Source organism: Boleophthalmus pectinirostris, unplaced genomic scaffold (genome assembly GCF_026225935.1).
Source record: "Boleophthalmus pectinirostris isolate CB_2022bp ecotype Guang Dong unplaced genomic scaffold, ASM2622593v1 HiC_scaffold_16, whole genome shotgun sequence".
NCBI lineage: Eukaryota > Metazoa > Chordata > Actinopteri > Gobiiformes > Gobiidae > Boleophthalmus > Boleophthalmus pectinirostris.
In genome coordinates, this window is record NW_026571095.1 from 3,013,602 (window position 1) to 3,029,649 (window position 16,048).

At 39.7% G+C, this 16,048-nt stretch overlaps 1 protein-coding gene and 1 non-coding gene across 2 annotated transcripts; both read left to right on the top strand.

Moving 5' to 3' along the window:
• Positions 1–1,646: 1,646 nt before the first annotated feature.
• On the top strand, positions 1,647–15,079 carry LOC110153378 (olfactomedin-like protein 2B). The gene is made up of 9 exons (XM_020917258.2): positions 1,647–1,925; positions 6,383–6,655; positions 7,002–7,109; positions 7,225–7,371; positions 8,431–8,620; positions 9,294–9,578; positions 11,131–11,307; positions 13,865–14,061; positions 14,570–15,079. The coding sequence occupies exons 1-9, from the start codon at positions 1,671–1,673 to the stop codon at positions 14,957–14,959; spliced, it is 2,022 nt and encodes a 673-aa protein (XP_020772917.2). The 5' UTR covers positions 1,647–1,670; the 3' UTR covers positions 14,960–15,079.
• On the top strand, positions 11,779–11,850 carry trnad-guc (transfer RNA aspartic acid (anticodon GUC)). Its single transcript has one exon. It is a non-coding gene; the product is annotated as a tRNA-Asp (tRNA).
• Positions 15,080–16,048: the final 969 nt, after the last annotated feature.

Here is a 16,048-nt window from a genome sequence, read left to right on the forward strand (position 1 = left end):
GAGGAGACAAGGTCCGCGTGGCATGGTTTAGTCCTGTTAAATCATGTTTTAGTCCTGTTTTAGTCCTGGTTTAGTCCTGGTTTAGACCTGGTTTAGTCCTGGTTTAGTCCTGGTTTAATCCTGGTTTAGTCCTGGTTTAGACCTGGTTTAGACCTGGTTTAGTCCTGGTTTAGTCCTGGTTTAGACCAGGTTTAGACCTGGATTAGACCTGGTTTAGTCCTGGTTTAGACCTGGTTTAGACCTGGTTTAGACCTGGTTTAGATCTGGTTTAGACCTGGTTTAGACCTGGTTTAGACCTGGTTTAGTCCTGGTTTAATCCTGGTTTAGTCCTGGTTTAGACCTGGTTTAGACCTGGTTTAGTCCTGGTTTAGTCCTGGTTTAGACCAGGTTTAGACCTGGATTAGACCTGGTTTAGACCTGGTTTAGATCTGGTTTAGACCTGGTTTAGTCCTGGTTTAGTCCTGGTTTAATCCTGGTTTAGTCCTGGTTTAGACCTGGTTTAGACCTGGTTTAGTCCTGATTTAGTCCTGGTTTAGTCCTGGTTTAGTCCTGGTTTAGTCCTGGTTTAGACCTGGTTTAGACCTGGTTTAGACCTGGTTTTAGTCCTGGTTTAGACCTGGTTTAGTCCTGGTTTAGACCTGGTTTAGTCCTGGTTTAGTCCTGGTTTAGACCTGGTTTAGTCCTGGTTTAGTCCTGGTTTAACCTGGTTTAGTCCTGGTTTAGACCTGGTTTAGACCTGGTTTAATCCTGGTTTTAGTCCTGGTTTAGTCCTGGTTTAGACCTGGTTTAATCCTGGTTTTAGTCCTGGTTTAGTCCTGGTTTAGACCTGGTTTAGACCTGGTTTTAGTCCTGGTTTAGTCCTGGTTTAGACCTGGTTTAATCCTGGTTTTAGTCCTGGTTTAGACCTGGTTTAGCCCAAAATGTGAAAACAGGAAAATACCACCATTTATTTCAACAAAGTAACTGTAATCCAATTACCACTCACTGAAACAGTAACTGTAACTGAATACAGTTACTCATAATTTGTACTCTGATTACGTAACTCAGGTACATGTAATCTGTTACTCCCCAACACTGACAGGTGGAGCCCTTTTGGGTTTTTGCCTCTTCCTGCATTCACTTTTTAAAATCTTCTGACCATTTTTATTGTTATATGTTGTGCAAAATAAAATTAAACTAATGAATAAATTAAATGAAATCACATCTTTTTTTGTTAATCGTCTCCTTATGTAACTCTAACTCATAGCCTAATCCAACAAAAATGTTATGAGACCAAATTTCCCAGGCTGTGCTTAAAAGAATTAAGACAAATTACAACAGAAAAAAACTCGCATGCAAAACTTTTACTTTACTTTTCGATGTGGTTTCCTCTTTGACCAATCAGAGTCCCCATCCTTCACCACGGCCCAGATCGGTGACGGAGATTTTCTCTGCTCCCTCAGACCTGCTTCAGTGCGCGTTTGGATCACGGCCACTGCACACCACAGCGCGCTCTCCTCTCCTCTCCTCTCCCCGGACACAGTGCACACACAGAGCACACATTCGGCTTTTTCTTTTTTTTTTTCCTCAGCACACGCGTTTATTTCACCATCTCTGAAGAGCGGACAAACTTCATTCCCTCAATTTTGCAAAAACACGTGCGCAAAGGACTACTTTTTGAAATTGAAAAAATGAAGCGCGGGTTGATATTGCTTCTTATAAGTTGTGTCCTAAATGAAGCATGTGGTCAAGAAGGAGACAAAAGTGTGGATTTAATGCTGATTGAGATGCAAAGTAAAGAAGCGGAGGTGAACCGGGAGAAACAGCCGGGAAAGGTGGATGCTTACCCGGTGATGAGCGGAACTATGAGCGCGGAGGCGGGAGGGACACCGACCCCCGCGCCGCTGGAAGAAGAGATGGACAACCAAGAGAATGTCATCAGCCAGGTCAGTTATAAAACCTTATTAAAATAAAAGTTTGACTATACAATGTTTATTATTCCCAACAGCATTGTGTTCTTGGTTAAAATTATCCAACGATTACTAGCATGTTTTTGGGTAAAATGCTAAAGCTGCGATCCACTTTCAATTTGACCAAGTCTGTATTCTTCCGCCAATTTAAGATTTTTTTATTATTATTATTATTTTGCTAACTAGCTCGAAAAACAATAAAAAACAAATTTCTACTCTAAAACCTTTACTACATGGATTTTTATTTATTTAATTTGCAGTTTAAAAAGGTCGTTGTGATGTTTGTTGCACTAACCTTGGGGCAAATTTAAGAGTATCCTTCCGCAAGCTTAATTGAAGTGAAACTACATTGCGGGTTTATATATATATATATATATATATATATATATATATATATATATATATATATATATATATATATGGCCCGAAAATTGTGTATATTAGCCATGACACATACTTCAGATTACGTACCTTTTCCTGTTGTCAGAAGTGATTTCCTGTGCGTGGACTGTTTATAACACGATTATTTCACGGTAATAAGCCACACCTGTTTTCAGAGGGGCGCCATTTTGTAACACAATGCAGCCCATTGTTACTGTATGAATTTGGATATATGTTGTTAATAGGGATGTAACAATAACTGAAATATTGTGATATTGCATCGTCAAAGTTCTCACAATAATATCGTGGACCATCACAATATATTGAATTACAAGTCTCCTTGCTTAAATTAAGTTGTGGTACAACAATACCTAAAAAAAGACAGAGGGAACTACATAGACCATGATCCTTTGCTCCATTTCAGTGTAGGCTACATGAAGAAATAACAGTTCTAAGCACTTTTAAGTCTTATTTCTTTGGATTAAGTCTTGTCAAGGCATTTTAAGAGGAAAAAGTAGCATAGCCTCCACAAAATATCGCAATAAATATCGTACCATGAGATGTATATTGCAAAAATATCGTACCGAGAGCTTTGAATATTGTTACATCCCTAATCATGAGCCTCCACACCATATCGTGATCTTTTCCACAATATCGTTATAAAATCAATAAATATCGTTCCGTGAGGTTGATACTGTGACGATATTGTATAGTGAGACTTGGATATCGTTACACCCTTAGTTATTTATGAACCAGAATGTGACAAATACTTTTTAAAACTTAAAAAACTCATCATTATGCTTGACTAGGGTGACCAGAATTTCAAAATAAAAAACTGGGACATCCTTGTTTTGTTGTTCGTTGGTAATTGTGGTAAAATTGTGAAATGACGAGTGTGTAATTAAGGAAAATTATTCTGCAGAGACCATCCATGACTAACAATTGAGCCAGTGTAGTCACATTTTCTTTGTGTTTTGGTCGTTTTTAAGCAGCTTTTCTGTATTTTACCTATACAAATGACAGTTTATGCCTCTCTTTACTGTTGGCAGGTAGTATAAAACTGGGACAAATCAGTGTTTTTGTATGAATCTGCTGGGACAGGCTCAAAACTGGGACTGTCCTGGGTAAATACAGATGTCTGGTCACCCTGTGCTTGACTGTTATTAAATTGGTGACCAAAAATACCCATACTGTCTTGGGATTTGCGATATTGACAATAGTGCATATGATTATATTTTTTGCGTTATCTCAATGATAATATTCAGACGATATTTTAAAGCAGGTGTTTCCCACTTGTAGCTCGGGGGCCAATGGGAGCTCTCCACCCCCTTCCAAGTAGCTCACCAAGGGATTTCTGAATTATACCTACTGTGCTGAAATGAACTACAATTATGTTGAATATTACCATTACCATTTCTATTACCATTGTCAATGTATCATTCCGATGTCTAACTTTGTGCACTACTAAATGGATAATGGTTTGTTTCATCTAACTGTACTCCTCTAAGACTGTGGCTCTTATAATCAATTTTTCGTAGCTCTCTGTTATTCTCATTTTGTAAAGGAAGCTCACCAGAGTAGAAAGGTTGGAGACCCCTGTTTTAAAGGTTGTATATACTGCGTTATTTTCTGATCTATAATGTTGTTTTCTCATCACAAACAGACCTGGAGTTGTGTTTTGTTTCATTCACACATGTTTAACACACAAACTCTGAATATTTTCATTCTTCTCTCAAACAGAAAAAAATGAGCTCCCCTGTGTTTTACACTCCATATCCTCAACCTTCACTAGAATCATGTGGATAATTCCAGCTGAGCAATTTTCAGTCTCTACTGAAAAAAAAGTAAATGGTTAACTTAAAAACTTACACTTCATGACATCACAAGGTGGAACAGAGCGGTTGGAGCTTTGGAGATGTAGACAGACTAAAGGGTTACTCAGACATATGTGAATGAAACAGAACTAGGGTGACCATATTTCCGTTTGTGAAAACCCAGACGCCTTACCGGGGGTGGGGGCTAGGGCCTCGACATTGAGCTACTCTCACCTCGCAACCTGTCCACATGGCCTCCCACTTGTCCCGACTGGAATGGAAAATGGAGAATTTCTTGTCCAAATCATTGTTAAATGCACATTTGCGCTTCAGCATGTTGCAACCGACCAATTGTTTGTGTCTCCTCACTCCTTCTGAGTTAAAGAGAGCTACGAGAGACGCTCAGTTTAATGGCCCCAATGAATGTAATGGAAACCTGGACATTTCCATCATTTAAAAAAAAAAAAAACCCGGATGCCCAGGACAAGACGCAAAAAATTGACATTTGGTTACCCTAAACAAAACACAACTCTGAATATGTTTTTGATTATGTAACTATTTAATTGTAAGTTAACAAATCATTACACGGCTAAAAGCTCAGTGTCAGTTTGCGTAATACACAACCTTTAATTCTCTTTTTGTTGTCATTTGTAGTATCTTTATTATACATTATACACTTGACATTTTAATACTGCATATCTTCAGAGCAACAATTACAGTATGATCTATTTTTTGCCATCAGTTGTGATTTTAAAGGTTTATTGAAAAATGTTAACTGGTATTTAGTTTTTGACATTTGTATCTGTGATGGAGTAATGTATTGGAACTTTGGTTCAGAAGATGACGTAAAAGCTGTACTTGATTTATAGCCTTTGTCAGGTTTGTTTCAACAGTTTTAACCAACTTTCCACCATTCTCAGGCAGATTCTGGACACTCTATAAACCCCATTTCTTCCATTATAAAATTGGAAATCAGATGTAATTGTCCAAGACTCAGCAGTTTTCTCACTTGGCTAAAAATACTTTGTTTGAAACCTTTCCAGACCTCACTAAGTCAGCTGGACAGTTGAACGGTTTATGATTAAGGCTTTCTTCTTCCTGGTGGCTGGTTGTGTAATTTTCACAGTGTAGATGTTCCAAACCCAAAAGGCCATTGGTTTGGTTCTGGTTAGTGGTGGCTGCAGTTCTCATTTCATCATCACAGGGGCGGGTGGGATACAGAGTACGGCTCTACTGTCTCTACTTACTGTAAATGTGATTAGAAATTGCTTTAAGATTGTGGGAGTTGGGGTGATATAACATAAAGATCATATCCAAAATTGTTCTTTTTGAGCAAAAGTTCTGCAAAATTAGATTAACATTGCATTGTGTAACTTTTCTGGTGAATTGTCTATCAAATGCTGGTCTCCATGGAGATGTTATTGTTTTGTCTGGAATGTTTCACAGTATGGTATTAAACTTTTTTATCTTCATAGAGACCAGACCAGTTACAGGTCAGATCTGTAGAGAGGCAATCCCCCTCAGAAAGAGAATGCCTGATTTTTATCCAATAAAACCACCTGTAATTGAATAAATGTAAGATAGAGCAAAGTTAATGTCATACTGTGGAACATTTCAGGCATAGCAGTGACATACCCATAGAAACAATCAGGTGACAGAGCCCCAACCAGAAAGTTACTTAGTGCACCTTTAAGGTAAGGTTCTTTAGTGTCCCTTTATTCTCTGTGGAGAGATGAGCCCGCTTGAGATAAGTCCGAATTTTGATGTAAAAAAACAAACATGTATTTGAATATTTGCAAGATTGAAGACTTTAATGCCATACTATGGAACATTCACATTAGGGCTGGGCAGTATACTGATAAAAATCAAATCGTGATCTCATTTTTGTGATGATGTGCTTTTTTTTGGTGAAATTGCCATATTGTGATTCACTCATTTCTTCTTGAAGGGAGCTCTGTGCTCAAACAAAGACTTTTCCCACCCACTCCTCCTGTTGGTCAGCCTCAGTGAGTGACAGGCGGATTTAACCAATTGCAATAAAGTATGAAGCACATGACTTTAATTACCTCTTTAATGCAAAAAATTGAATGAACACACGATTAATAAGTTCAGTGCTATAAGATGGTACAGTCAGATCCACAAGCAAATTTAAAATGTGCACGTCTAACTTAACAAAACTCTACTAAGGCATTTACAGCACATTTCTGATGGATTACCAAAATGATTGTCTTGTTACAGTTGCTGGGAGATTACGACAAAGTGAGGACCATATCCTCCGGCTCAGACTGCGTTTGCCGCTGCATCGTTCGGCCAATCCGACGCTCCGATTGCAGCCGCATGCAGGACGGGGACGCGGGGGCTCCGGTCAGGGACATTTACACTGTGGAGACGGTGACCACTGGGAAAGACTGTAAACGCTGTGAGTGTTTGGCCCCGCCCTCTGCTGTCAATCCCTGTGAGGGAGACTTCCGCTTTAAGAAACTCCAAGAGGCCAGTAAGGACGACATCAAGGTGAGATGATCAGATAGGTATGAAACTACTAGTCCAACTAAACATTTAATCCACATTGTCTACTGTTCCTAGTCCTCTTTTCTTTTACATTTTTAGTGCAAAATAAGTAGATTTGCAGTTTTGTGTTCAGAACAGTCAAATCGTGAGTGTGCTGCCTGTAGTGGCCACTTTAACTTCAAGTGGTAGGTGATATCACATAGAACTGCCCTGATTAGGTGTTTGAGCTGCAGGGGCGGAGTTTAAAGTGTGGATAGTTAGACCAATCACACTGTTCTCACACTCCCCCAGACCCCAGCTCGCTCTTTTCCTTAAGTTACTTTATTTTCCATTTTCCCCACTGTTTTAGCTTGCCACCATCATAGATCTGCTGGAGGGATCTTTGTACGGGATGGACCTGTTAAAGTTGAATTCTGTCACCACTAAACTACTGACCAGAGTCGACAGCCTGGAGAAAGTAAGAAACTAATTTGTAAAAATGTATATATAAGTCAAATAACGTTTTATATCACAGTACGGCCAAACCCAGTGTTAGTTGTTGGTAATTCTCTCACCTGTCTTGTACTTTCCAGACTTTTGCTCGTAGTGTTGCTGAAAAATTAAAAGAGAAAGAACGAATGAAAGAAAAAGAGAAAGAAAAGAAGTCAAACAAAAAGAAGAAATTGAGTGATGTGGAGAGAATGGGGCAGAAGAGCGGATCTGGCAGCACCAACAAACAGGTAACACAAATGTACTACTTAAAGGTGCACTGTGTAACTTTTTTGGTCTGTGAGATTCTTTTCTTCATGGAAATGTTATTGCCTTGTCTGGAATGTGTCACAGTATGGCATTAAACCTTCTTCATGGAGACCAAACCAGACCAAGTTACAGGTCAGATCTGTGGAGAGGCGATCCCGCTCACAGAGAGAATGTCTGTTTTTCTAGGTATTTTTCAGCATTAAAACCACCTGTCATTTAATACATGTGAGGCAGAGCTGTTTAATGCCATATTGTGGAACATTCCAGGCAGAGCAATGACAAATCCATAGAAATAAGCAAAAACATGACAAAGGGCCAGTACCTGATTTCAAACCATGAGTCAGAAATGTGTTTAGTCATTTGTGTTGCTCTGATATTGTACTATGACACAGAACCTACTGTCTGGGTTAGTGTCAGGCAGGTGCTTTCCCCTGGTTCTGAGTAACAGTGTACCTGATTGGATGAAACCCCGGTAACCCTGACTTCCACATTAGTTGCTACCTGAGAAAATGATTACATTAGATTATATTCAGTCTCAGTGTTTAGCAGTTTTTGCAATACAAAACATAATGTAACGAGCATTTAAAGGTGCACTGTGTACATTTTCTCATGGAGGGTCCACCATCTGCTTGTCTCCATGGTGATGTTATTGCTTTGCCTGGGATATTACAGAGCATGACATTAACCAAATATATTTTATATTTATTCAATTACAGGTGTTTACTTCTCAAAACTACCACAGATACATGTGTTATTACTGTGACCAGGTTCACTTCTGCACAGATCTGACTTGTAACTTGGCTTGGTGATGTGACCTGCTTGTCTTCGTGGAGATAGTTCAATTAAATGCCAGACTGTAAAACACTCCAGGAAAAAAACAACATGGGGTCAAGCAGGTGGCAGATCCTCTACCAAAAATGTTACACAATACACCTTTAACTTGTTAAGAATAAATGAAAATCAGGTACAGGCCCTTTAATAACCAATTATATTTTATTATTTCAACTATCTGTATGGATGTTACTTTATGTTTTATGCAGAAACTATATGAAGAAAAGCAGTGGGCTAAAAATAATACAGAGATTCAAAAACCGGCTCAAGAAAAACTGGAGACAAAGTCAATCATCAAGGACAAGAGCAGCCTGGTTGTTAAGGGTGTTAAATTTTATAAAGCTGAAGAGGAGACGTTCAAGGAGAAAGAGCACGTCAGGAATACAAAAGAGAGAGATGGTAAGAAGTGGTTTAAACATTAAAGGTCCTGTATTACAACAAAAGTGCTTTCTTAGGAGCTTTAAGCTGTTATTATGCTGTTACCCCAAAACAGAACTGGAGTTGTGTTTTGTTTCATTCACACATGTTTGAGTAATCCTGCATTATTGGTCTGTCTACATCTCCAAAGCTCAGAATGCTCTGCTCCAACTTGTGATGTCATGTAGGTGTCAACAAGCTACCTTTTACATTTAGTTCAGTGGAGATGGGCAATTCCAGGACTGAAATCATCCAAAGGATCCTAGTGTATGAAGTTTTTCAGTTTGAGAGAAGAACTCAGCCTAAATGTGCAGCATCTGTGTGTTAAACATGTGTGAATGAACCAGAACTGCAACAATTAGTCAACGTAATCGACTAGGAAAATATGAAGCCTGCAGATCGTGTCAATGCGTCGCTTTTAGAGCCAAGTGTGTAATTTATGTGTCAGATATAATAGGATAGACCAAAGCACAAAGCACAACAGTGCACATGCAAGACACACACAGTAAACCATCGACAGAGAGTACAGGCACAGAACACCACAGACTGTACAGGACACACCACGGACTGTAATATGGGCCCTATAAACATGAATTTAAGTGTTTTTATCCAGCTGTCATAATATTATTTTCTGATTGTTCATGTTATGTTTCAGTTGAATTGCTGGTATCTGACGAACTCCCCCCAACCCGCTCTGCTGTCCCCCCTGAGACTACAAAATCACACAAAATAGAAGTTCCTTTAGCTCCTACGCAGTCCACTACGACTACAACCAAACCAGTGCCCTCTGACCCCCTGAAGAGGACCACAGCTCCCCCTCCTCCTGCTGATGTAGGACTACCCATCAGTGCTGCTCCTACACAGCTCCTGCCTGGTGCCAAGACTCGTCTGAGCTGGACCGAGAGCCCAGCTGACCAGCCCAAACCCACTAAGAAACCTGGTAACTCAAACTTATATAGGCTTATGTCATATATACAAATGAGTGCACGTACTTGGTTAATTAATATCTGTATCTATAGTTACATAGTTATGACTATACATTAAACTAAACATTATAGATATTCAGCTGTTTACTTGTGACGTTTGCAAAAAATATGTGGAACTGAACTTTACTGAAGAGTAAGTTACATAATCAAATATAAACACTTGCACCATTTGCATCATTTGCACCAATGAATTCTGAAGTTATGACCTAATACAGTTATAGAGAGCTTCTGAATAAAAGCCAGGGATTAAACCTCACTTCTCATCCTGTCACTGCTTTATGACCCACATCAGTGCACACACCAATGTATCTGTCAAATTATGCTAAAAGACTTTTTTAAAGCTACATTATGTAACTTTTGTGAGCCTTCAACTGCTTGTTTCTATGGATACGTCATTCAATTATAGGTGTTTTTATATCTCAAAAATACCTTGAAAAATAGGCATTCTGACTGTGAGCGGGGTCGCCCCTCCACAGATCTGACCTGTAACTTGGTCTGGTTTGGTCTCCATGAAGATAGAAAGGTTTAATGCCATACTGTGAAACATTCCAGAGAAAGCAATGGCATCTCCACGGAGAAAGGCATTTGACAGACTGTCTACCAGAAAATTTACACAATTAACCTTTAAACTAGAAGGTTTGCATTACATTAAGTTTACTTACAAAGTGCCACTAAGCATCAGTATGTATTTTATTATCAGCTACAAACTCTAATGTAACTTAGTTCTGAGCTGAGACAGTTTGCGCATCTGTCCCTGTTGAGTTCACAGTGCTTCAGCTCCGCAGCTTCAGCTCTGAGCACGGCAAAACCAGACCGGATCACAGTGTGGAACAGATTGGATTAGCGAGGCAAAGTATGAGGGAAAATCTGGACTGGATTTTTATGAACATAGTAGTTTCTCATACAGCAGATTTTTTAAAGACACATTTTTTGACGGTAGATGATTAGTGCCACATGATTTGATTGATAGGACAGGGGGCGCTATTGGGTTTGAAACACCGCATCTCATAGCACGATATTTATTGTGATATTTTTGGAGGCTTACAAAACTGTGAATATGCTATTTTTTTTTCTTTTAGACTTTTGTACTGTCATAATTCAAGAACTAAGATAATAACAGTAATTTCTTCATGTAGTCTGCATTGAAACAAAGAAAAGGATCATGGTCTATGTAGTCTCCTCTGTTTTTTATAGTTCATGCTGCACCATAACTGAATTTAAGCAAAGAGACCAGTGATTCAATATATTGTGATGACTCACGATATTACTATGATACTTTGATATTTCGATTATAGATATATCCTTAATATACAGTAGCCTACAGATTAGGATTTTAAAAAAAATAATCTCAAAATTCAAACCTAGTACGTTTTCAGTTATGAATGTTTTATTTATTTTATTATTTTATTTTATTTAAATTTTTTATTTTATTTTTGTGACTTATGTGAAAGGTGCATTCCTGTGACTTTTTACAGTGAATGTAGTAAACACTAACTGTTGTTGCAGGTTTGTGTAAAGACACTGTGGCCAGTATTTCTGAACCTGTGCAGCACAACACGTACGGTTTACCAGATGGAGCCTGGATGAGAGACGCACGGGGCCATGGAAATGTTATCTACCTGACTGATGGTCACTATGGCAACATCCTGCAGGAATTCAGAGACATGGACACTTTCAAATCAGGTATTTGGTATGACCTGTTGATAGTTTTCTATTCCAACAGCAGTCCACATGCCATATCTATCTGCAGTTCTTGAAATTCCCACTAGGGGAGGTCTCCTCAGACAAACATTCTCATAGGAAATGCAATAAAATGTTAGCTTGGGTAGTTTGACTTTATATGTACTACAGTGAAGGTGTTCTGCTGACCTAAAAGGAAGTGCAAGAAACAGTGAAGCCCTAGGTGTTCTGCCTCTATGTGAGTGTCATATAACATGACCTATTTCAGCAAAGAGGAAGAGCTCACTGCGTTAACACTTCTTTAAACATGCTTTCATAGCAAATAACATTCTCAGAAACTGTGGGACACACAACTACAGAGTCAGACAGCCACAGAGCCCTGTTAAAATGCTCCTGAAGACATCTGAGCACATGTAGATAGACAGGGACGGAGCAGAGTTAAGACCCGCCCCCACCCTGGCCTCTCTGTGGCTCTCCTCGTTAGTATAGTGGTGAGTATCCCCGCCTGTCACGCGGGAGACCGGGGTTCGATTCCCCGACGGGGAGGCAATTCTTTATGCCACATGGACTTTAACACCTAAACATTTTTGCCTAAATCCAAACCCCAGCACAAAAAATGTTGAGTTGACCAGTAATCTTTGATATAAACCTTTGAAAACATAAAGGTTACAGCCACAGCCGTTTCTCTCTCACTTCCTGCTACAGGAGCTTGGTTTTCACTGCCTCAGAGCTGCTTTATTATGTGGTTCTTCAACATTACCGCTCAGAAGAGAAAATACACATTTGATAGAGACAGAATTGTGAAATGAGTAGCACTGCGTGGCTGTGTGCAGACAATAGGCGGAGACTCATGAATAGATCTTTTGTTGTGGTAAATGTGGCATGCAGATAACTCCAGGGCTGCTGCCAGAGGCGGAGGCTTTTAGCACTGTGTGTTTTTGATACAAACTGTGGTCCAAGAAATCTCTATTTTTAAAACCTTCAGAAAACATCAGCTATTGTTGGATTTGTGAACTTCATTTCTTATTTTAGGAAACTCAGTCTCATTTTGTATGTTTATTGCCTGTCTTCTTTCTCTCTGAGAAAAATGTGTCAGGAGAATGTTTCGTAGCCTTAATGCCCCTCCCCCTAAAGTTGCTGTGACTTCTCCGCACTCTGACCTCAGGCTCAGGGACTGTCAAGTGTCTAAATGTGGGACTGCACACAAAGGTTTCTCTAAATGCTCTGTGACGCCTGTGGCCTGCCACAGTCACATTACTCTGTCACAGTCTATATTATAGAAATATGATATTCAATTCAACATGAATGTACGTAGAGCCACATGTTAGTATTGAGTTAAATCTACAGTAAATTCACATACATAAAGCTCTTGTAACATAAACACATTGTGAAAACTCAATATAAGCATGTAACTATTGTGCTGTGTCAAGTACGAGCAATGATAATGACCAAAAATACAGAAATGTGGTAACAGTAGACCTGTCAAATTAAATTTTTCAGGTTAACTGAATTCAAGAAAACATTATTTTAATCTCTTTTTTTTTTTTATAATTTTCAAATTTCCTTTGGTAATTTCTTCTGACACAGTCTATTACCTTCAGAAAATGTAAAATCTTGGACACTACACAAAAATCATTGATATTTAGTATGAACAATTTTGGGCCCATTACAAACACCTGTGGGACCCAAGCCTAGCTCAAGATCTGGAGATGGGTACTGGGCACAGCACTGCTCCAGTGGCATTGAAAGATGGGTCAAATACATATTTGTACCTTGCCTTTTACTTACCTCACCTCTGAAGCCATATTGACTTTATTCCCAATAAATAACTCCTGATAAATAAAGCTGGGCAGCAAAAGTTCAACTGTTCAAAACCTACCACTGAAGATATTAAATCAGATAATTCTGCAAAAATGCTAGACAAAACATATGAAATATATTTAGAAGGGTGGAGTAAAGTGTAATAATAGTCCCGCTGTTCTCGACATAGAACATTATACCATCTCATTTTAAATGTCTTGATTAAACAAAACCTGGGCGGGAAACAATGTGGATTTGGACTGAGTTTCAATAGAATGAGATTTTCATTTCATTGTTGGAAATGAGATGAATGAGAATAAGCAACAAAATCCTATTTTTAAATGTATAAAGATGATATACCATCAAAATACATGTTTATCCAATATGTCCAAAAATATACTTCTTTATGACAATCCTAGAATCATGATAGGTCACCAGCCAGTATACTGGGCTCAGTGTTTATAGAAAGGTGGGAGGATTGGAGATTTATTTGAGGGGGACAAGTTAATGACTTTTGAGAGTACCTGCCACGCTGCAGGTACTCACATGCTGTAATGGGAAACATTATAGATGTTTGAATAATGAAAAAACGACTCAGGGACTGTATGTCCTTGGGTTAAATGTCTGTACGCCTGTGTCAGGCCTGAGGGCTGGGTGCTGCAAGTGACATTTCCTCTGTTATTTGACGGCTACAGTTGTTACATAAGACACTCATAAACAGCACGTAATGGTCTGAGCAGCTGCCTGTGTGTTTGTGCAGGGCAGACCAGTAACTCATACAAGCTGCCATACAGCTTCACCGGGACGGGCCACGTGGTCTTTGATGGGGCCTTCTTCTACAACCGCGCCTTCAGCCGCGACATCATCCGCTTTGACCTGCGGCGCAGACTAGTGGCGGCCTGGACCACACTGCACGATGCCCTGCTGGAGGAGCAGGCCCACAGGACGCACTCAGAGGTAAGATTTATGGACTTTCCAAACTGAGAGAATGACTTATGCCAGACTGGGCAAGACCTAGAAATGTGGAAAACAATAAGTGTAAATCACCTGAAGATAAAAGTGCCACAAGAGCAGCTCTGTGGAAAATACGTGGAATTTTGGATTTTGGTCTGTGTTAAGAGACAGTCTAAAAACCAGAGAAAAGTTCAGATAGGGTAAGTCAGACAAATCACTTAAATATGAGTGACACGATATGAACACTGTGGCACCACTGTAAAAAGTAAAAAGATGTAAAGTCCCAGACATTGTGATGTGACTCAGTGACAGCTCACACTCCATTCAAAGAACCATACCCCAGCTCAGGGCTTCTTTCCATGTCATTTAATACTCCTGCTGTCAAACCAAACATAGTGACTCGGTCTAAAAGCAAATAGTTTGAAAGAAAACTCTGATGATGGTGTTGACCTGTGTGTGACTCTTGGCTAAGAGCAGTTGAAGCGTTGAATCCACGTGTCGGTGTTTTCAGGTGGAGTTTGCTGTTGACGAGTCAGGTCTGTGGGTGCTGTATCCTGCCCTGGACTCTGAAGGTTTCCATCAGGAAGTGATCCTGCTCACTCATCTCCGCCCACGAGACCTTCAACCAATCCAGACCTTCCGCACTGGTCTGCGCCGCGGTCGCTACGGGAACAGCTTCCTGGTTTGTGGCGTGCTCTACGCGGTGGACAACATACAGCATCGCTACGCTAACGTGACATACGCCTTTGACACACACACATTTACACACACTGTGCCTCTGTTAGCGTTCACAAGCACACACCAGCACACAGCCCAGCTCAGCTACAGCCCTCTGGACAAAAAACTGTACGCCTGGGACAACGGACACCAGATGATGTACGACGTCATCTTTGCCTATTAGACTGAGAATCACACTGAACTTGTGAATGTTTAGACTGTGGAGAACTTGAACAGACACTGCTGAGCCTCACTCACGTCCAGAGGAAACCACAACATGCTTTGGGACACAAGCTTCACTATTTACTTTTTACGTAAACTCATCATTCTCCCATCCACTTGAACAATCCTCTGTAACGTCACTTACAGTGTCTTTAGAAAACATCGTGTCACATTATATACTGTTCAGGTTTTTCATCTTTGAAATCAGTGTAATGTAGATTTAATGTTACAAATCCGGCCTAACCCGTGTTTGTAAAGCGTTAACCTTTAGTCACAGTACCATTTTTTTTTTTAGATTTACACAAATTGAAGTGATCTTTTCAGTTTTAGGCTCACTAGTCGAGTTGCCATCACCTTATTATTAATGCGCATTTTGAAGTAACAGGAGTTGGAAACACACAAGTATCACCTTTAGAAGTCATTTAGAAAGTTTATTCATTTGTTTTAGGTGGATTTTGAAAAGTTAAACAGTCAAAGTGCATTGTGGAGGATGGAAACGAATATAAAACCCATGTGACCATTGGACTGCGTACCTGCACCGGACCAGACTGGACACAGGTGATGAACAAAGCCAAAATAATCCCATGATGCTGGTTATTCTTGGCCCAAAATCCCCCAGAGGAGCACAGCCGATTAAACCTAGTTGCCCTGAACAAAGCTTGAGGATGTTGGCCGACTCTAACACACACTCACAGTCCAACCTTCATTAGTAAAGTCATTTGGGGAAAGTTTTGGCTTGTTTAAACTTCGGGAAAGACTGAGGCAACAGTCTTTAACTTAGTGGTAAAACATATCTATTGATACATTGCAGTGATATTGCGCTTAACTTTTGTACACGACAAAAATGTTCTGATGCAAATTTTGGAAAGACGTTAATTTTTTCTGGATGGAAACAGTCACTGAAATAACACGAGACACTAAATGATCACGACTGTTCTGAGACACAAGAGTTTGACCGCTTTTCTCCTCCAGCACCTGAGCCAAACCAAATGGGAAAAACTGTAATTGCCTCGAGAAGTCATTTTGTTTTGGGACTAATCCTAACCATCCC